The sequence below is a fragment of the Phalacrocorax carbo genome, chromosome Z, assembly GCF_963921805.1.
Source record: "Phalacrocorax carbo chromosome Z, bPhaCar2.1, whole genome shotgun sequence".
NCBI lineage: Eukaryota > Metazoa > Chordata > Aves > Suliformes > Phalacrocoracidae > Phalacrocorax > Phalacrocorax carbo.
The window spans coordinates 45,243,792-45,267,291 of record NC_087548.1 but is presented as its reverse complement, the minus strand read 5'-3'; the positions used below and the strand labels follow the sequence as shown (position 1 = coordinate 45,267,291).

The 23,500-nt window shown below is 37.1% G+C and overlaps 1 protein-coding gene across 18 annotated transcripts in view; it reads right to left on the bottom strand.

The window, feature by feature from the left end:
• Positions 1–23,500, bottom strand: part of AOPEP (aminopeptidase O (putative)) — a 199,598-nt gene that overhangs the window by 165,555 nt on the left and 10,543 nt on the right. For 13 of the 18 annotated variants that reach the window (XR_010370734.1, XR_010370735.1, XR_010370736.1 and 10 more), the window contains exons 2-3: positions 13,625–14,573; positions 2,368–2,534 (exon numbers count right to left, since the gene is read on the bottom strand). Coding sequence is in view for 14 of the 18 variants with exons in the window: in XM_064439347.1 (XP_064295417.1) it covers positions 2,368–2,534; positions 13,625–14,415 (958 nt within the window). In the remaining 4 variants the exon portion in view is untranslated. Of the gene's footprint in view, positions 1–2,367; positions 2,535–7,465; positions 7,627–9,373; positions 13,408–13,624; positions 14,574–23,500 lie in introns of those variants that run through there. The other 5 variants (XM_064439350.1, XM_064439359.1, XM_064439348.1 and 2 more) reach the window with 5 other exon arrangements.

The window sequence follows — 23,500 nt, the reverse complement described above, 5'->3', positions numbered from 1 at the left end:
TTTAGGTGTGTTTTTTAAATGTAAAGACAAAATTTTAAGTTGGAAAGATTTCATATTCCCTGCATAATTGTCTAACAACAAGATCTATGTGGGACAGGTTATTTAACACTACAGACTATTTTGAACTTTTGAACTCTTAAAAGTTCTAGTAATTAGACTAATGAATTTGTATTTCTAAATTTCATTAAGGGTTTATTCAAGGCATCAGATTAGCACTTAAGCCTTGGATTTGTTTGTTTAAAACATTCTTCACAATATTGCTCCTTTCCCTTCTTTCTTATCAGTTTTGTAAAATTTTGCAATTCCAAACAGCTCTTTAGCACTCATTTGTCATTTCCAACTGTTTCTATGAGTACCAAGATAAGGAGGGTCTCATCCATGATTGAGTGTTTGAGAGCTACAGGAACACAATACCTACTACCTTTAGAGAAATCCAGCAACCCTTCATCATAACATCAAAATTAGCATGAATAACTGTGTGTGCTGCATAGATCTGTAAGCAGAACCTTCCACACTCTTGGGAATTCCATCTTGAGGAAAGGCAGAAGGAAGACTCTAAGGGCATTAAGTGCAGTAGCTGCTTCTCTTCAGTGAAGTTCAGCATAAAATTTTGCCATTGTCACATGGCTCCTAAAGGAGCCAGCTTTAATGCCACATTTGGTTCTTCCCAGTTCACACTTCTCACTCAAGGCTTCATTAGCTCAGTAAAGCTAAAATGAGTCATTTCCTCCCTACTGGTCTTTCCATTAAAGACTTCTTACAGTATTTCTTGCCTTCACAGAGTTTTTAGGAAAGAAAATACACTGGGTTAGCCTTCGGAAATTAAAAAAAACCACTCAAAACAAACTAAGCTTTAAGCTGACACATGAATTACCAACATAAACTGACCCACTGCAAAAACTACAACGATAAACAAAATCCCCTTCTGTTCTCCACAGGGTGACAAGGCTGACTTTGGGTGACTAAGCCCCAGTGCTATCATTAATATGGTACCCTGATATCATTCTCAACACTCCATCAACAGCATTTAAAAAATGTTTTTCCCCACAAATAGGTTTTTTGTTCATTCAAGTATAAATTTTTAATGGATGTTGTAAACTAGAATGACAAACTGACGTTAATGAGTAAATAATTCTTTCACAATACAGCCTTTTCAACAACCTAACTGGTCTGACTATCAATTCTAATAGACTTATGCCAATTTATACTGTCTGAATTTTTTTCCCATGGCTTCTATTTCTAGAAATTCACATAAGCATCCTCTTCCTCTTAATATTTCAGACCACTGAGGGACAGGCAGGCAACAACTCATTTGCAAGGTGTAAGTGTGGATTAAACTAATTAAACAATGATGGCAGAGCTATTCTCCTCATCTGAATTCAAGAGCACTCTTGCTTTCTTGATGCCAAGACAGGAAAGTATTATTGTCCAAGTGAGCTGAGCAGCTCATCATGGCAGTTTTCCATACTTCAACAGCAGAGACAAGGCTTGAATCAGGCCTCACATATGGCCAAAAATAACTAGACAATTCCATGCAAATGGATTAACTGATGGCTCTCAAATCAAGGAGACTTTCATTCTTTTTTTCCCAGAAACACCTAATTCTAACCTTTTCCTATACACTACTTTTCATCAGAACTACTTACACTAGAAAATACTGAGCCTGCTTGACAGATTATCTCAAAACTAACTGGAGCAGGACATACTTTGTATCATTATGTGTAGAACTGCCTTAAAAACTTCCTCCTCTGCGGAGACAGAGGGTCAGAGAATAAAGTATCACCGACACAGAGAAAAATGCTTGTTTGCTTGCTTACTGTTGCGCAAGGCATGATCTACCAATGCCAAAAACCCCTGAAGACCAGATTTTCTGAGCACTGACCTGCTATTCTTTATCTATTCCATATATTTCAGGAAACAGATATGACACAATGAGTGCTTCTAATCATTGGCATGCTAAGCTACATTTGGACTGGAGAACTAAAACTGAAAGTTAATTATCTACCAATGCCTGAAGTTGTCAAGGGTCTGATAAGGTACTTTGTCTATGACAAGTTCAGCGGCAGAGTGATTAAAACAAAGCCAATTTCTGACAAGTGAAGTCTAGGTTTAGAAAAAGTAAAATGAATAAAAACAGAGAAGTAAGGAAAAGTAACACTGTGAAATGTAGATGCCTTGAATTCTTACTAAGTTATCCTGAGGCCTTGAGCAGCTAACTTTTCCACAGAATGACATGGAGATTATAGATAGACATGTAAGTTCTTTTATGGTTAGAAACGCCATTCTTTCAAAAATCATATATTTGCTAAGCTATATTTCTAATTACAAAATTATTGAAAATAATTTGCTATAGAAAATATATTTCACCTTCTTGAAGCTGGACTGGTTCTGCTGAGTTTTCTCCACTCATTAACACAACAAAGCCTGCAGCTGCTCGGACTGAGGCTTGCCATGTTGACAAGGCAACGGGTGGTTCTTGGCATGGGAAAAGGGCTCTGTTGTTTATTGGTGATCCCATCGTATAAACACATGGCCTAGATGGAAGGAAAAGAGATTGAAGTTGGAGTTACAGTAAGAAAGGCTGAATTAAGTTTTCTGTAAAAAAATCAAACCTACTGTTTACTGATTTTCTTTTAACCTCAGCTATGTAGATTTCAAGCCTGTATGACATGAACTAATCAAAGTACAATCTAAGTCATTTAAGACAGGATGAAGAAAAGATTACCACAATAACCTTTACATAAACTAGAAAAGAGTAACTCCAGTCTTTCCCCCTCCTGCTTCTGCATGAGCCTTCCAGCCTCATACAATAGCTCTCAGCTGAACCCGTAAGACCAAATAAGGCTTCTGAATACCTCCTGAAGACACCATTGCAGGGCTTCACCAACACCTGTGACACCTCCCTGCTGTCATCACAGTACTGCTTTCATTACGATCAATCCCATTCCTCTGTACAACCTGGAGGAGGTTGTACAATCCAAACTCACAGCAAACTAGCCATGAGCCTTCCTTAGTCCAAGCCTCAATAAACCTTGACACTTTTATATTTATTCTTGCATCAAGGTAATGCACACTAGCTCACCTGCCTTTCAGAATTTCAACCACAAGGCATATAATGAGAAGAAAGCGTTTCTTCCCTATCAGCCTCTGCCTCCTCCCTTTTCACACAGCAATCTTCCTTGTAGAATTCCTCTTTTGTAGTTTTCCTCTCTCCTAGGCAGCCTCTTCATCTACTGCCCCTTTCCAGTTTCAGCTGCAATATTTGATGCCAGCCAATTTCTTATTAGCAGCTTAGCCACAGCTGGGAAAGTAACAAGGCCTTTCATTAAGTCCTTCTAGCTTGCTATTGCTGGTGCACAGATGTATTAATTCTTGTTTTACTACTTTTATTGCATTTTGCAGTTTTGTCTTAATTCCTAGTACTTGCATAACAACACCCCTAAGCTTAAAAAGCTATGTTTTCAACATTGGACTAGGAAGCTTCTCATTATGAGAAATAAGACATATTACATAATAAACTGCTTTTCTAAAACATTTTAGTGCTAAAATACATACACAGGCAGGTCATAAGTCTCTACAATTAAGGCCCAGGTAGAAAGGGAGTTGGAAAAGTAGAGAAAGACTGGTCAAGTACATAATCTTTTCTTCAAAACTCAGTCTCCTTTCCACTCCTCACCCATTTTAATACCATTTTTGTCCAGGTATGCTTATTAACTTAATTATTTCAAACAAAATTATTTTCAAATATGTCAAAGTCTGCTATGAAAATAGTAGTGAAACATACATGTTCTAAATTTCAAGAGGAACTACCAGAACAACAATTACATCAGTTTTCAATTAGATATTCATACATTCATAGCCAGATCACCTAGAGGCTTGACTGACAGCACGCTATTAACTGAGGTGTCAGCCAACATTGAATACTCTCCTGTTCTGCTTTAGAGACGTGTTTATAAGTTGAACTCATTATTTTATCATCTTTTCTTCTTTCACTGGAATTTTGAATCTGTTTTCTTCTCACTGTAAAATATACCTCCACAGATATTTTGCTTCCCCTGACAAATCATGTTTTACTTCACTAATTTTTTTATACTTCATTTACAGTAGTAATTTCTTTATAAAACATTGGTAACAGTCCAGCATTACTTCAGGACACCCACTGTAGCTGACAGTTTTCTGTGTTCGGGTCAGGCAGCACAATTACAGCACATAAGAGTACCAGAAACACAACTCTTACCCTGATATTGATTATATTTTTCACCTGATCCAGAAAAAGAAAAATTACTAGCTAACCAAGGTACATCAAAGAACAGCAATGACAAATAACTGATTTTAGACTTCTTTGGTCAATTGATACAAAATTTGCCTCGATTCTAATTTATCCCTACCACTGCTAGCAAGAAACCTCCCAGTTAATTTCCTTTTTCCCACTATCTATCCTCTCGATCTCTCATCTTTCACTTTTAATAGCCTCATAACATTCAAATAATCTACTTATGTAATATGTTGTTTATGCCAGCCATAATCTTTGCCACAATAGGTTGGAAGCAATAAGGAAATTGAATACAGCAGAAGTAAGATAAACACAGAACTCAAACTATTCGTCTAATTACTTGTTACATTGGAAAAACAAGCACCCACAAAACACGTCTCTGGTCATTCACCTGACCAACTTTATGACTAGTAATTCCCAGTAATCAACAACCCAGGCTATTGGAGAAATCAAGCACTAGTTTTGGTATTGTTTGGTTTTACTCCAAGAGGAGACTCAGGACTGTCTGTTGTTCACTAATCTCCCAGAGCCAAGGGTTCTGAGGAAAATTTGATTCATGCAATCCTAACTCATCAGTATTCCATACATTTTCATAACATAACAAAACCAGTTCAAACCAGCTCTTGGCAGATCTCCCTCTCCCATGTAAGCATATAAATTATAATAACAAATTAAACTGCTACCTTAAAGCTAATAAGTGTTCAGTTGATAGTCTGTTCTCCAAACAGGAATCTGCAGGTCCTCTTTGAGCTACTGGCCATCAAACACCTGAATTATGTCCTAAGGCTCAGCCATGTCAGCCTGCTTTGGTTAGTGCCTGTTTCAGGCTTTCTGAAGGAAAACGCGCAGCTCATCAACTCTATCCCTGTTCTGTATTTGAAAAAATACATTCCCTATTTCTTCAAGGGTTGTCTGCATGCAAAGATGTACAGTGGCAACCTCCTGCAACTACAAGGCCAGTCCCTGTAAAACCATCGCTGTTTGCAGCTGTTTCTTACTCTAAATTACAGTGTAATTTCCACAAAGTGGCAGGATTTCCTGGCACCTAAATCAGTCCCAACTTCTGCCTTATCAATTCGCATATCTGCAAGGTGCCAGTGATTGCCAACAGATTCCAACAGAGCATGTACTCTTTAGGCATGCCTCTTCAAACAATCCTCAATTTAAAAGTACTAAATGTGATTATGAGATGAGTGATTCTGCTGACTTGTCCAGTAACCTCTGTTACTCTGATGCTGGTTTTCCAACAGCTGGATAGCTACATTTCTAAACCGATACTTCACTGTAAATTTTTTGGACTTTTGCCCACTTACTTGTGGACCACATCAGGTATACCAATCCTGATTCTTCTAGACATAGTACATGCACAGTCTCCTGTTCAAAAGTTTTATCTTTTGGTACAGTCATCACTGGGAAGCAAGGATAATAAGGTTAAGACAGGACATACTTTTTTCATCTAAAGTAAATCAACTTAATACTTACTGTGCTCCCACTTTGCCTCTAACAGTAAGGATTTTTTCACTTGCTTTGACCTCTATTTTTGGCAAATGCAATACACTTAACAGCTTCTTCAGTGTCATTATGAGAAAGTTTCCTAAACTTGAAATCACACATCTGACCCATCGCTTAGGTATTCCACTCCCTGTACATCCTTTAATACTAATTCTGTAACACCTTAGGAAGTACCACCTGACTGTGTTTAAACAAAATGTAATTTCATAGCCATAGCTCCTGTTTAAATGGTAGTAAAGATTGGAAATAACTGTTGGCAGAGAAAACAGGAGATTTCCTAATTGTTCGGTTTCCACATCAGTGAACAAAAAAAAATCCAACCTCTTGTAAGCCTCTGTCTTTAAAAACAGACAACAGTTTTCCTATAGATATGACCTGTGATACAGCTGGACTTTCTCAGCTCTATTCTGAAATCAAAGGTTGCTTTGGTTTCTTGGCCAGCCAATTCACAACCACACAACTGCTGGTTTGACTCATCATTCCCCACATCACTGGATCTTTAATCTTCTGTGTTTTCACCTCCCTTTTAAATTTGACAATTAAAACACTTACACTTTTATTGTTTATATGGATAATGATATTTTCTTGGTACTATTTCATTCTCAGCCTCCTCTGATCTAGTATGATCCTCTCATTGGCACATTTTAGTGAAGAAATTTGCCTTTTGTATTCCTTCTTCGTGAAGGAGTATCATCAGCCTTGTCCCCCGTGCTCCAGTATGCAGTGCCTCTGTGAATGCCCAGCAATTCCTTCCTTTGTCCTGTGCTGTAGGCATCCACTTACTCCACCTACATCTGAGTATCATTTGTCCTGACAGGCCATGAAACTTGCTATAACTATGAAGAAGTATTAAGTTCACTAAAACCCCCCTTGTTTCTCATCATCTTCCTTTTTAGTTAGGACAATCAGAAGAGCTATTTTAGATTTTTTTAGAGATATTTGTTCATTGCCATCCACATTTCCAGAAATATCAAATCAGTTCACTTTCTACTCAAGGCCTGCCTACTTTTTGTTGTTGTTTATTTTACTTCTCCATTCTATTCCTGATACCCATTTGTTCTTCCTTAGAAATCACTGCATCAGACATGAGTAATCAACAAACGTCAGACTGCTTCATTAGTTACTCAATTATAAATATTCATCACTAGGAACGAAATTACACAAAATAACAGGAGAGAATTACCCACAGCTGATGGTAGCCTTTTAGGATTTAGGCTGTGACTTGCCTGGATTCTGGAGCATTTTATTCTCTCAAGCCTTGCCCATGAAGGAAAACAAGCTCTTTATTCCCTTCCTGCATTACCAGCACCCAATAGCACAGAATCACGCTAACTCATGCCACTGAAAAATAAACATCTATTTTCATGACACATTTTCTAATTTGCAGTTTGAAACTGTGAAAATTATTCATTTTTCCAATTTCTGTGCTGGAAAAAAATTTGCTTTGAAAATATCAAATACGTTATGAAAAATCAGTGGATGCCTTAGAGCCCATAAAGGCTATAGATACAGGGTTGCACTGGCATGAACCTGTATCACCAGTGAAACAGATAACTCCAACTTCCAAACTAACTTTAGTAGCATATTCCAATCAACTCCTATAAGGCATTCCCCTTTGCCCTGATTATTTTCAGTTAGTGTAGCTCCCTAATATTCCTTATCACCCAGCTGTACACACACCTATGTCACCATACCAGTGGTGGAGGGAACCAGCATCCAGGTTCAGAGAGGTCAAGAGTGTCTCTTTCAGCAAGTGTATTTTGGTAGGCTTCTCCCTCATTCCTTTTTAGCTCTCCTTCCTTCCCTCTTCTCATAAGTACAAAATAGCTCTGTGATTGACACTTTGGAGACAGAAAATACAAACACAAAGCATTATACTGAACTTCGCAGGTAATCAGAAAGACTTCAGACTAAGTACGGAGAAACCACGTGATCCAGCCTGGGAATCAGTACAATTACTCTTTCTTTTGCAGGCCTACTGCAAACATGTTCTAAGTATGGCCTAAAATGCCCAGGTATGTGAGTATGATTAGGGAATAGCTTGTAGCCAATGCCCAGACAATATCCACTGCACACTGCTAGCTCACTGTAGTCAAATGCAATTCTTCGCTCTTAAGTACCAATCGCTAGGACACAAAGAACAATTTTGCAGCCTTTAGATGGTCATTTGACCTCTGCAGGACATAAAAGATGACTGGCTTAAACAATTCTAAACCAAAGCTTTGAAGACTTATGTTTGGAAGACGATCCTTCCACATGTGAAATGGTGACATTTTGCTTCTCCAGCAGTCTCTAGATAAAACAAAACAATTTCATAATTCTTGCAAACTGTTCTGAAACTTAAAAAAATTACATATACTAAAATGTATTAAACTCCACTTCTTGATTTTTAGTAAATATCATTGTTGTGACTGACACTAGAAACATGGTGCTCACAACTACACAAAATGTTTTTTCTAGGTTATATTTCCATATACAGAAAGTTCATAAACATGGACTTCTATGTGTAATCTGCTGGAAATTAGAGATCACTGCTCACTAATTCACTTCCAGCTTCAAGCTTTAGCTAAATATTCAAGAAACATATTTAGCATGTTTCCACTATCCTGAATATTTATAAAAATCTTAATTTTAGACATTTATGAAAATGTCAGTCTCTTTCAAAAGGGACTATCAACTATGAACTAATGTTACAATAGTAAAAAATGAAACATTTCAATGTTGCTATGCATACTTTTATACAGTTTAGTCCTTACTGTATGCAACATACAACATAATACAGTCTGACTGACTACAGTGCCAAAGAGTATGATTCTTGAAGAGCTTATCTTCAGAAGTACCCAAATTCATTAATAGCTCTTATCACAATGCACTGAACAATTGCAACTACTCTCTTCAAACATGATTTGCATTTCAAAACATATGTGCCTTAAGGAGAGGCAGGCTTGAAAGAACTAGTTTCAGAAAAAGTAAATTTTCTCTTTTTTTATCTGCAGACAAAAAAATTATGAGTTGTGCCAGTCTCCATGCCACTGAGATCCAGCCTGACACAGACTCTTGATGCAGGTGCACAGATCACGATACATTCAGCAGAAGTTTTCTGTTAGTTCTTTGCTGTTTCAGCAGACTCAGTAACATCAAATTATTTAAACTGGAAGCCAAAGTCTGTTTTATTGCTACACTAGGTACCACCTCTTTGGATATTCTCCCAGTCCCTACCTAGCTTAAATGCTTCAGCTGCACATTACAGAAATGCAAGATTATTTGTAACAAATGACGAACCATGCAGTTCAGTGATGTCTGTGATACAGCTGAATGCTCCATCTGAAAAGAAGCATTACTTACAGAACATATGCTAGCATTAGCACTTCTACCAAACTGTACATTTATGCTTGCTGTTGAGGCACAGAAACCAACTCCGTAAGTCACAGAGAGTTATAAAGCAGATATGTTTATTGCAGGGCGAAGGGGGATTGCTCCTCCTAACTTGCACACCGCAAGTCATGATGGACAAAGCTTATATTGCTCAGTTATTTACATATGCATTAGATTTCCTGGAACTAATTATAATACTTGCATCTTAATTACCCATGCGTTTTAAGTCCCTTCTTCCACATATGGTCATGAGTTGGCCCATCAAGTAATCTTGTCACAGTGTATTGCAAGGTGTGTTGGTCTCAACTGGTGTTCTGACTCTTATCTAAATGGAGATGCCCTTAGTTCCTTTGGTGTTGGTTTCGATTGCTGCCTGCTGCCAGTTGTTTGCGTCCCACCAGGACGTTCCCCATCAGGCTTGCGAAGATTATGTCCTTGAGTGCATTCTTGCCTGAGGCCCCTTACAACAGTGGCAGTCGTGGGACTGTTGTGTGTTTGTCCTGGGTGCTTCTGAGTGGAACCTCAGGGATCACGGGGTGGTTCCCAGACAGGAGTTCGGTAGTTCTGCAGTGTCCTTACAACTTTGTTAAGGCATTTCTTGTCCTGAAGCCCCTCTGACTCCCGCAAAGCAACAAGTTTCAGTCATCATGCAGGCTGTTCCTGTTATCTTACAGCCCAAGTCTACCTCATTATCCTGGCTAAATTTTGGCTCCGGGCCCCAATGACTGTTGAGCTACACTAGATTGCATTAGTAATGTTTAACTATTTATTCCCTGAATCACTGTATTCACCTTCATAACTTTCATAAAGGCAAAATCTTTTCCTGAATTCTTTAAAAATGCATTGATTTTTTAATCCATTAATAAGATATCATCAAGATCAGCAAGCAGACAGGTACAAAATATTTTTAAAAGGTAAGGCATTTAAATTGGTCAAACAAATATCAAGATATCATAACCATTTTTTAAGGAGATCATTTAACGTTTTCCCATATTTCCCACTTCGGAAAATTAGCATCAGGTTAACTCTTTCTATAGCATTTCCCCAACACTGCTCAATCATCCTTTAATTGCCTCTAAAAATATACTTTTTTTCCATAGCATTCTCATGAAAATCATACACTTGGAGTAATTCAACCCATCCCTTTTACTTCCTAGAATTTCTCCTTTCTTGTATATCTGATATGTAGGCCCCAACCTGAAAAAATAAATGCACGTGCCTGACCAATTCACGTACCTATTCATGTATGCCAAGGTAAATAATGCACAGGTAGCTTACAGGATTAGGACCGAGTACTGAAAGGTTTCAGTGTCATGGAATGTCTTTCACTGATGCCTTTCATATCAAAGATACTCTTTCATTCCTAACCCCACAATGAGGAAATGAGTTCCATTCCAGTCACTTATTAATATCAACAGAACCACGAACTAGTTTAAGACTAGTAGAAGTAGAGTAGAAGACTAGTTTAAGTAGAAATGACAATAAGTAGGGCAGAAAAAGGTGGCAGGAATCTCCCATTAGGGATAAATTCACAAGTCTGTCTGCTAGGAAAATTACCTCTTTAATTTTAACCCAAATGTTTTTAATCCTATTCTTAAACAATAAAGAGGTGGGATCCCAGGATATTTAAATGAATAAGGATTCTTAACAATGACCATGAGAAAGCATTTAATTCAAAATACGCTGGCAGCTGTGCTGACTCTACACTGCCACATACTCCTGAGTTAGGCAAAACTGCTTAAACACCTTGATGGGCTGGCAAAAAGTTTCTCAGCAGTGAAAGATGTTTTATGCATATTATTCCCTCCACAAAGCAGTTATTACAGTGTCTAAAGTAAGTTTTACTTTAAATAATTTTATAATACTTAATATTAGTAAGAATACTTCAAAGAAAAGTATAATTTTAAGTATGATTTTAAAACTGCAACATTACATTCTTAGTTTGAAACCCCAGTGCTGTATTGTGCCAGCAAACAACTGAAAAGCTTTGAAACAGAACTATTCTTTGTTCATGATAAGTATATTACAAACATCAAAATCAACTTTTTTTTCTATTTTAATAATTATGTTACTGATCACTGTTAAAAGTTGCCTACCAATTTTAAGAACTGTCATAGTCCTTGTAACTATTGCTTTTGGAGAGATAAAGGAGTGTGTCTATTTATGACATACATGTATATATATGTGCATACCTGCATATACTCAGAGATATATTCTATTCTATTCTTCTATTTTGCCCCCTTTTTAGTACTTCTACATAAAGGCCCCAAAAAGCATGTTATTGCAAAAGACACAGTCTAATGCTAAAGAAAGCCTTCCTTCTTAATCCGTAATGTATTTTCTAGTATCAAAAGCCCAAACAGGGAAATGCTGAAATTCCATGTGTTCTGTTCCTCTACTGAAAACAGAAGAGAGCCCTGCCCTGCTAACATCAGGTTTGCACACACGTATCTCAACTTGCCTGAACTCATCCCAGAAAGCTTTGTTTTAACCAATTCTTTTGTGTGTGTATTATAATACATCATTGGTTAAAACAAATAAAATTGAATTCTTTATAGAACAGTGCGTAAGTTAAATCTCAAAACATTGTAGTAGCATTAAATTACAGGAAACATATTGGAAGTGGCCACATAATGCTTGTACTTTGTTATTTGCTTCACTTTTCTTTGGGGTTAGAACCATAGAATATAGACTCCTCTGGGAAAGGATTTGACATCTGTCTAAAAAAACATCATACACACAATTAGGAACAATTTGAAGAATTCCCCTATGAGAATATAATATAATAGTACTTCCCCCATACATTATAAATGGACCTTATTTTTAGAAAGGAAAGGAGTATGACAGTGTTTTGTACAATTAGCTTTAAGACTGTATTTGTGGTTCATCACATACAGAATTTAACTTTTAAAATGTAGCAAGAAAGATTCTAATGACTGTAATACGAAAATTTATTTTCTGACGGACATTAGTTTCTGGAATACCCTACAAAAGACTGAAAATAAACCTGCTTGAGACTATTTGCTACCATCAGACTGCATGACCCACATCAAGCCATCTTTTCTTACTACATTATGGATTAATAAAATTCCGTGTGTTCGTGTACAACTGCCATGAAATGTCTCTAAAGAATAATGCTTTGCCATGAAAGGGAAGAATCAAAACTGAAAGACCTTAGTGACATAGATGCTTAAAATAAACCTTCAAACGCTCAAAACACACAGACAACGCACAGAGGAGTTCTATACCGAGTGTTGTTAACATTAGTCTCAGAGACTTTCATCAGGGGCAGGTAGACATGGACATATTGTGTGATCATAGGCAATTGCCCTAACACTCAATTTGCCTGCCAGTCAAAATTCAGAATTTTCATAACTAAAGATACTATATTGAGTTAATTGTCCTAAACTCATACTAAAAATAACTCCTTGGGGAGAGAGAAAGGGAGGAGGAAGGGGAACAAGTAATGAACATGACGGAGACATTCCTGGACTTGATGCTGCTCATGGTTTAGCAGTAGAATTACCTGACTAACAAATGTACAATTAAAAGACCTTGTTTTCCTCCCTCATGTGGATGCCAGTGAGAAGACTCTTAATTTCTATTAGCATAACTGAAATGAAGGTAACCATATACCTCTAGTTTGGAATGAAAAGCAAATATTCAGTTAGACCAAATTTCTTCCCCATCTTCCAGCTTTGTTCCTGTTTTTTAGGTATCACAAAAAACTAACAGCCATTAAAATCCAGCTTTGAACATAACAGTAAAACAATTACAGTTGTAGAAGTCAAGAGTGGACTGTAGTTTCCCTCCTATAAAGAGCTTATCTTGAAGATTTCTGTAAAGCACCACTGTGTACTTTCACAAACGCTAGATAAAATGCCAATTCTTCCTGCAGTTTTGGTTTCTAACATTTGCTAACATCAATGTACTTTACCTAACAGATGAAGGAGATTTTAAAAGTTGATTATGAGAGTCTAAACAGGAAAAGACTGCATCTCTAAACTTATTACAGTATTGATGAAAGACTACTCGTGAAGCAATTCTATTAAATATTATGTATACCAATCTTTATGCTGTGTGGTCAGTTGTGTAAACCAGGAAGGAAAAAGAACACAAAGTATTAAAGTAAAAATAACCTGTCATGCATACCTTCCCTTCCCCTGAGTGATAATTCCCTACTCCCTGCACACACTTATTCTGATATACAATTATTTACTCCCAATCAGAGTGAGCAAAGACACAATCACTTAGACTGGCCTGAGGTCTGCAAGTCCTTCGTGGTTTCTTGAGCAGAGTTTGTTCTCCTGCAGGACAGCAACAGAATTAAAACCAAAGCTGAAATGAAAACAAGGGAAGGGAATGCTCATCATCTTCACAGTTGCTCAGCATTACACGATTTTACATTCTTGCACCTATGTTTAAAATTTTGCTGTGAAAAGCTTTCAGCTAATAGTTCCATACCTGCCACTCTGGTCTGTAGTCCACGTAACAGATCTTCCCTCTGGTTTGGTTTTGTACCATATTCTTATTGCATGAGGAAAGTCTGCTGGAGTCTGAATTCGTGATTTCCTTATCTCCAAGCTCCAAGTGCCAGTAGTAAACAGAAGCTCTCCACAGCCAGGAGCCTGGCTACAGCGAGTGAAATAGTATAGCTGTTCCTTCCAGCGATCTGCAGGTAAAGCCACAAGTTCATGTACAATCTGATTCCTGAGATTTTCCAACTCCTTTGAAACATCAGTTATCTTGGCAGACCTTGTGAATTTTTCAATGCCTGACACAGCAGCAACGTCTATCTCCTCAACCTTTAGCACAGATAAATCACAGCAGTCCAATACCAGCAGAAAATCCTTGTTCCCGTGATTCTCTATGTCACAGCAGTCCTGTGAACTAGAAATCCCAGAAGCCTGTTCCTTGTTGCTATGGTTACCATTTTTATCAGAAGTATCTTCTTCACCTTTACCACAGACAGCCGTTTTAGATGAACAGGCTCTCACATTGGTCACAGGAATATGGCAGGGTTCAGATGTCCTCATTTTACAGGTTTCATCAACCTGTGACTGGCAGCTCTCTTTGTCAAGGCAGCTGGTTTTCCTGTACTGGCTCCCAGTCTCAAAGAATAAAACTATGATGCCTTCAATAACTTTACTTTTAAAATCCACATCCAAGTCCAATACATAGTGCTTTACAAGCATGTAGTTAGTGTTGGCCATTAAGGGCAAGTCATCCTTCATGGGGTCCAGCTGTGTCTCCATGTTCTGGTCTATTGGGCAAAAGTTTTACAAAGAGTTAGACACTTCTTACATATGGTATCTCCATAAAAAGCAAGGCTATTCAGCCTCCCAGTGCCAAAAATGATTTTGATTAATATTACAGTGTTGAAATCAATTGCAGTTCTTCCACTTCTCACATTCTATAAAGAAAAAAATATAAAATCAGATGATAATTTCACAATCATTTCTGAAATGCACTAAACCTAGAAGTTATTTAAAGTCCAGTTGTCTTAATTAAAACTAGTACATCCAAAGAGTGACTGTGTCTCCACAGAATGGCACCAAGCTAGCTGCTTCAGGATTTGCTGTCAAGAAGCACTGGTTTTATTTTTCAGAGAAGATCTCAAGTGAAAATATTTCTAGACAGCTTTTATAAACTGAAAGAAACAAACTTTACTATAGGCTTCCTGTTAACTCTCTTCACCCACAATAATCCTTTAGAAAAGATACACGGTTATGCAACATCTAATTTAATTTCTTACTGCACTGCTTGTTTTTAAGGTTGCTGTATTTATTTCAAATGCATTACCTCAAAAAATAGAGGTCTTTTTCTACAGTGATTCTAAGTAACAAAGCTAAGATTAGATCACCTCATCTGTCTTAAAGTTTTAAAGTTATAATTTCATATATACAATGCACCTCCACCGATTAATATACTTCTCACATTACAACTACTCTCATACCAGCACTTCTAATAAATTACAAGAAAATGAGCCAATTTACTATGAGTGCATTCCAAGTATTCCACTGAGATTGCTTAAGAAGATTTTTCAAATTTATAGCTAAATACTTATGGTATATACGATTACATCGTAATAGCTGGAAACCCATTAACACTTGGGATAATAGCATCTTACAGAAAACAAAAGGGATTCTCACTGGAAAATATGCAAATACCTATAAAAGCAAGAAAATATTAAAATGCATCAGCATTTGTTGCAATAACAGGCAGAAGCTCCTCACAGAAGTTTAACTGTCACGCATCCTCAGTTTTGCTATGACCATTGAGCTAAAGTTATGCACTTCTAGCTCACTGAAGTCCTTTTTGCCTACTTTCTAGACTAGAAATGGAAATCAGAGGAAGAAGCAACTCTTCAAGGCCTGCCGTTCTCTCCCTGCCAGTTCCGTGACGCTTTCATGACAGGCAGCCGAGCCTGTTTTTAAGCACATTAAGCGAACAGATACTCCCTTGTGACATTGTTTCAAAGTTTCACAGCCTCATCAGAGGCGTCAGAGTCCAAAGTCAGTTTCAGTGGAGCTCTCTAAGTCAGCACAGAGGAGAACCCAGACTCCCCCAAGACTTGCTATTTCTTTTGTAGGAATCCAGGGCATGCTGTCAAGCTAGTATCAGGAAAAGACTCAGGCCAAGAAATTATCTATACTGTTGCCTGAACTAGTTCACACAAAGCACACAAAACATAGCAAATATTTCCCTGCCTTATGACTTTCTACCAGTCAGAAACAGCTCTTACAGGGATGTCTTCGAAGACAAGCTGAGGAAAATCTTTCACTTTTATCATCAATCCCCCTGCACTTTCGCAAACATACCAGGGCACCAACATCACTTCAGAAGTCCTTCTTTCACTAAAATATCCCAATCAATTCAGAATAATTTGAAGATTGCCTGCAAGAGACACTCATTGTATCTTTCGAACTGCTTCCAGTAGAGTTCTCTGTTCTCTGAGAGTTTTCATAAACTTTCTCCATATTTAATCATCATCTTGTTCATCATTACAGTTTACTATTTTGAGTGTTACAAACTTCATATATTTGCAAGAAAACACTTGCATCTTGCACTGCCTTAACTGATGTGTACATCTGTGTACTTTCAGAATTCAACCTTGTACCAGAATCCAAAAACAGATTCATGAGCTCCTGCAGAGTCCCAGTGATTTCAGTGTGGCTTTCCAAAAACTGCTTATCATACAGATATATATCCAATGTTCATCTGTGTTTTGCCAGTTTGACTTTTTTTTAAAAAAAAAAAAAAAAAAAAAAAAAAACAACCCAAAAAAACCCAAGAGGAAGATGAAGAATTAAGTTCCCTGTAATGCATATTGGGCCCTAATATCATAGCGATTGCTCTCTACTCTAAATCAAGGAAGTCCAGAACTAGTACATAAGTGGAACTGAAGCATTTAGGAAGACCCATAAGAAAAGCTGAGGGAAGATTCAGAAACCTCAGCCTGGTGAATGAGCAATGTCTACAAATAGTAGGTGGCCGTTACAATCATGTCCTTGTTTAGCCACCAAAGGATCTGAATGCTATGACACAAGCAATGCATCTACAATGTCTGTGTGTAATGCTCTGGACTGAACTGGCTGTTATCTGGCTTTGTTTCTGACTACCAAACCCTTACAACTTCTCACAGGTTAGCTAAGCATTGGCGGAGAGAAAAGAAATAAAGCAACTTGGTGGGGAAAAAACACAACACTCAACTGGCATTCAGGAATCCCTGTTTTGCACAAATACTTAGATTTTCTAATTTGAATATCAGGTATAATACAATACTGATACATTTTTATATAATATGAGTATGATACAATAAATATTCATGCTGTACTAATAAAAAGTGTTTATATCCCTGTTTTTCTGCTTTCCTTTTGGAAGATGTGACCAATTTCTTACCTCACAAGTATTACATTAATTACAGTAACTTACATTAAATTCTCAGCTATCATGGGTAAGAAGCACCTCTGAACACCTTAAAATAAATAGTAAAGCTGCAGTTCAATACCTACAGAACCACACTTTGTATTTAGAAGACTGTCAGATTTATTTAACGTTAATTAACAGGGCAGATTAAAAGTGACACATAGTGCCATACAAGTGAGTCCAAAAAAAGAAAAAAAACACAACACATTTAATTGAAGCATTATTAAAAAATTACAAATATAAATCCTCTTCAAAACTATTAATACCAAAACATTAAAACAATGAGATTCACGAGAGAATTCAAAACAAAGGCCAATGAGGCTAAAAAACATGTAGAGCGGACATTCATTTTCTCCACTTGAAATTTTCAGATCAACACTTCTGTTTAGTGGAGATAACACATCTGATCATGTTTACAAACACAGCAACAGACAAGAGGAACACACTTGTAGACAAGTAACAACTATTCCTGCATACACTCTAACACTGAATTTTAATTCAAATGTAACACTGTTTGTTTAATACTATCTCAAATCACCTCAACTTTAAGACATCTCAGTGGTCAAAAATTGCAGGTACCCTATCTCCAAGCACTAGTAAGTGAACTTAAATGCCTGTTTTCAGGTGTCTTGGTTTCTGAACCTCTGATGAATTTTTTAATTGAATATTTTTAAGAAGTCTACAGAACATTAGAACTGTGAACAAAGAAGCTGATAATGCTATTCTATCCTGATGGTGCTGGGGACACACTCATTTGAATATCTTTGTATTTTTGTACTATATTTTGATAATTTCATATTTACATTGAATTAGCAAAAAGCTCTGTTTTCTGTGCAAAGCATGCTTCTGTTGCAAATGATAACTTTACTTCACCACTAAAGCCTCACGCTGGAAGTTGCATCCTGTGAAATGAGGTGGTGTCTCAAGTAATTTTAGATAGTCCTATTTAGAGCTCCCTGAAGCAGGAAAGAAACTGCATTTAACACACCACAGTTTTAAGACAGGTTAATCATGCATGCTTTTAATTTAAATGTTAATTTTGTAATAATTTCACTGGTTTTAGCTTTTTCAAAGTAGGAATTACATGATGAAGGTACAGCAAACTCCACTAATCATCTGTGGAGTTTCTAAATATAACGACTTCAGATGGTATAATCTGCAACAATAGATGGAAAATTATATTTAAAAGAACACTGAAGAAGTCCAATTAAATATATGTCTATGAACTTATTTGTCCATCTTGGCATATACATCCTCAGTGTGAAATTATGTCTATATGATGTTAACTGAAGTTCTGGTACTTCATAATGCACCTGCTTCCAGCTAAACCAAACATATTTGCTAACAGCTTCACCACTACTTTTTCAATATCCAACTGCAAACATACATACCCTGAATTCAGAGGAGGAAAAAACCAAACAAAAAGCATGATTTTTTAAAAAATGTAATTTCTATACTATCTGGTCTATGCCTGGAGCCTCCAAAGAGTTACAGCTCACTAAATAACGTGCCAAATATCCACTGTTAACATAAATTAAAACAAAATTACTTCCTTTCTCTGTTCTCTAGTTCATCACGGTCATGCACAATAGCATGTTTGTTTTAGGCAGTTTCGTAGTACTGCATAGTACTACAGATTAAGAAATATCAGAAACATACTATCAAACAAAAGAAAAGAAACTATTTCCAAAAATTCAATTTTAGAGGTTAGCTTAAAACTATTTTTTGGTCATCTGTGTAATTTCAATACAAGTAACTTAGATATATCTATTTCTAGAATATAAATAAATGGTCAAAAGTAAATGTTAAAAAGCAGTAAAAGGTCCTGGAAGTCCAACCTTTAAACTCTAAATAACCACCAGAGATGGTGCACATGCTGTTAATTGTTAATTCTGCTGTAAAAAAGATTGTCCACTAACATTCTTGCACTAGACAGTTCTTAACTTTGTGAGGAACTCATCCACAAAAATTTTGCTAACACAGAATTCAGCATCTTTCTGCCAGCAGCAATAGTCCATGCACAGCATATACAAAAACATCACATTTAAGACAAATTGTAAATAAGCTGCTGTTAGTGTATTGCTTTGATCATTTATTACATAAGCTCTCTCCTTGATTTTGTATCTCCACTATATACTACCATCCTCTGGAGGCAGGAACTCTGTATTATTTATTGCCATGACTTCCTTATCACTGTGATAAGGAAAAACTCACATAGAATTTCAAAAACTCACTGGGAGTATGTGGGTGGAACTGCAGAGACAAAGCCCCTTGCTGAGAAGTATATAATAATTCATTAGCAAGGCTTGTTAACAGAACCTGACATTTTCTTCTACCTCCTGAAAAGCAGAAGCCGAAATCCCTGCAACAATACAAAATAGTATAAAAATAGCAAAATAAGACAAGATGGATAAAAACATTTATTAAGACTGGATCCAAGTTGTAATTTAAAAGAAAAAAGTCCAACAAAAAATCTTTCATTGCCATTCCACCTAGCACTACAGCCCTGTAAAGAAACAGCCACATATAATACTCGCTTTATAACAGTAATGAGTTATTTCCTATATCCCCGTTAGCTTTATCAGTTGCTGACACTTCTAAACATTAAAACTTCAATAAAATGTATCTGATTAGAAATTTCTGAAAGTCAAAAATCAAGTATTTTTGAGGAATGGTTTGATCATTTTATTAGAAGCTATCACAATGCATTTGGAAAGGAGTACCTGGTTAACAGACACTTACTACCACAGCATTCTCAGCCCTATGGGCAACCAATAAGACATTAAACAATGTTCTTTCATACCTTTTTTTTTTTTTTTAAGAAAAATAAAGACTAGAGACTGACCTCTGTGGAAACTTTTAGCTGTACAAAACAATGCTAGGTATTAGTAGAACGCTCCTGCTATATCACTCTCCAGGGTCCCACAGTATTGATAAGGCATGGGACTCTCAGCTCTTGTCCCACTCCTGTTCATATTTGCCCGAATGAACTGTGCACTCTTGTCTAGTGTACTTCATTTAAAATATTTAGAAAGTTCATAACCTGACTCTAAATACTTGAACTGCTCGAAATACACACCCAATACTCATTAAAAGCAACAATTTTCAAATACACGGAGGGAGCTATTTAAAATGTGCCCTGTATGTGTGAACTAGAATTTTGGCATGTTACCGTTCATTCAGAACAAAATGTATTTTCATTTTCCAACTGTGTCATTTCTGATGACATTTGGCCTTTCTTATCCATGTCATCCAAACTCTAGATTTATTTAAAATATTCTCAAAATACATTTGTTTGTTTGCTCTATTTTTTGTGCCTCCACTATTGCATACATACCTCCTATACCTGACAGATTAATTATATTGTATGGAAGAGTCCGCAGTGGAATAATCTAGCTCTTTCCCTTGAGATGAGATAGAAGCATGCGAAACACTCCTCTATTGTTTTTAAATACCTCTGCAGAAGGGAATTGTTCTATTTCACTAGTTAGTATGATCCATTTTTTCATAATATTTAGTTAAATATTCTTTACTGTAAATATTTTTTTTCACCTCTAAGGTTCACTAAGTCTATGTTTCCAAAAGTTTTTAATAACGATGACCTAGTTATACTGTGGAAGCACTCATTTTGTCACAGAAGTTGGGAATAAACCTCGTAACACCAATGTAGTGTTAAAAGGCAGGCATTCTTTATTTATGGTGATGGATGCACAGGGGAATGCTCCTCCTAACATGCGTCCCGTCAGATCTAATTGTGCCAGTTAAGTGCATGCTCCGTATACATATTCATTAGTTTTCCGATAAAAGATATACATGTTCATCATATGCAATGTCATTTGCGCATGCCTGTTGGTGTTCCGGGTGGTCGTCAGGGGTCTCTGAATGAAGGATATACTCTTCCTCACTGTGTCCACTAGTTAACCCTTGCTTTCACGCAAACTCAGTTCTGAGATTACGTATGTACTGTCCTTGAGGGATGGTCTGTACTGGTTTAGTGTTTGCTCTGCAGGTCCTTATCTTTATGGTTCTGTACATCTGCTTTTCTTAAGGTCAAATGTCATCGTAACTTTGTTTAGGTGCTTCTTATCTTGAGGCCTTTCTGACTCCCCCAAAGCAACAAGGTTTAGTCATTGTGCTGGCTGTTCCTGTTAAGGCTACCTCATGATCCTGGCTAAGTTTTGGCTCCGGGCCCCAGCATGAGTTGAGCTACACTAGATTACATTAGTAACACCCAACCATTTATTCCCTGAATCATTCCTACCTAAAAAATGAGGCTTTAATCCTTAAAACAGAGGTTTGGACCCTAAAAGCGAGGGTTTGGGATCTAAAAATTAGGCTTTGAGCCTTAAAAGAGGGGTTCTGACAGAAACACATTGTCTATTGTTTCATTCACATTAATGACTAACTAATGACTAAAATACAGATCAAAGAATACACTAATCTGTATATTCCATGTCTCCAGACTTGATGTCCAGTTGGATGGGGCTATCCAAGGAGTATGGTGACACCCATGGCTGGTTAATTTCATCACCCTAGTTACACTTCCCGCCTTTGAAATTTTTGAGATTTTTTTTCTCAATACTTTCAGTACAAACTACTACTCAATATCCTACCTCTAGTTACCCTATAATATTAATGCCTGTTAACCTCTACGCGATAGGGATTTCCCTATCAAAATTCTCTGGACCATATTTTCCAATTGCCGGTGCAAGAGTGACCTTTTTATTCATTGCCATCTCTTTTGCGAGAACCTTCTTTAGACAAGAATAGACAAGGAGGATTATCAGAACCATGACCAGCAAGAGCAACACCATGCTTATTATAGATCTTACCCAAGAGCTGAGATTCCATCCCAGTCCATTAAATACCTTTTCAATCTAGTTTTCCTCCATACCTTGTTGAATTTTGTGAGCGTCTTTTTGTACATATCCGAACAGACTCAAATCATGTTCAACATCCTGACTAACATTCAGGATATGTATGCAGCAAGGATCTATTTTATCCTTCAGATATCCACAGACTCCATGCTCTTTTAGCAAGAGCATACCTAAGGCCATCCTAACCTGCAATGTCATTTTATAAAAATAATCACCCTTTTTTTGATCCTCTGCTCTTATCTCCTCTTTTCCTATCAAGAAGTTTCCGCACCAAAACAAACACCCATTTACAGAAAAACTTATACATATTTTAAAGTCAATTTAGCCATCTCTGGGTCTCTATTGACAATTTTCCATGATGGTGATTTCTTCACTGAGTGCCGTGTATCCATGGTTCCACTCCTTATACTTTGATTGCAGTGTAGGTTAACAGTACCTGGAAGGGTCCTTTCCACTCCTCCTGCAGTGGTTCAGAGTTCCAGGTCTTTATGAACACGAGATCACCTGGCTGATACTGATATATAGGTATATCCAAGGCAAAAGATCTAGTCAACACAATATATCTCTGGAAAGCTCCAAGAGCTTTTCCTAAAGAAACCAAATACAGTTTTAAACCTGTTTCCCCTGCTACCTTCATATCCCCTGGGATGAGAGGAATTTGGTAAGGTTTGCCATACAAAATTTCATATGGGCTTACACCAACTTCGGATCGGTTGAATTCTAATTCTCAAGAGAGCTAATGGTGAGACCTGCGGCCATTTTAAAGATACTTCTGGACAGATCTTACTTATTTGCCCCTTTAGTGTTTGATTCATCCTCTCAATTTTCCCACTTGACTGTGGTCTCCAGGGGGTATGTAGGCCCCATTTTATACCCAAAATTTTACTAACTTGTTGAACTACATCTGCCACAAAATGTGGTCCTCTATCAGAGGACGTTCCCATTGGCACCCCAAATCTTGGTATTATTTCCTTCAGCAATATTTTAACTACTTCTCTAGCTTTTTTGGTGTGGCAACGGAAAGCTTCTGGCCATCCAGAAAATGTATCAATCAACACTAACAAGTATCTATATCCATTTTGTCTGGGTAACTCAGAATAATCAATTTGCCAGTAATCTCCAGGAGAGTTTCCTTGTTTCGTTAATCCTAAAGGTGGTTTCTTTTTTTGGGTCAGGGGGTTATTTTTAAGACAGATTGGACACTTAGCTACTATGGATTTAACTATTCCTGTCATCCCTACTCACACTACTGAGGTTTTTAAACTCAAAACCATTGCATCTACACCCCAATGTGTTTGCTCATGTTTTTCTAATTTGTATACTCCATGCCTCCAGACTTGATGTCCAGTTGGATAGGGCTATCCAAGGAGTATGGTGATATCCGTGGTTGGTTAATTTCATCACCCTGGTTACAATTTGCTTCTCACCCTGGCTAAGACCCACCCCCACGCAGAGGTCACTCTTCCATCTTTCCAATCACTCAAGACACCAATTCAGAATAGGCAGATTTTAAAAATCAAGTTTAAACTGTGCT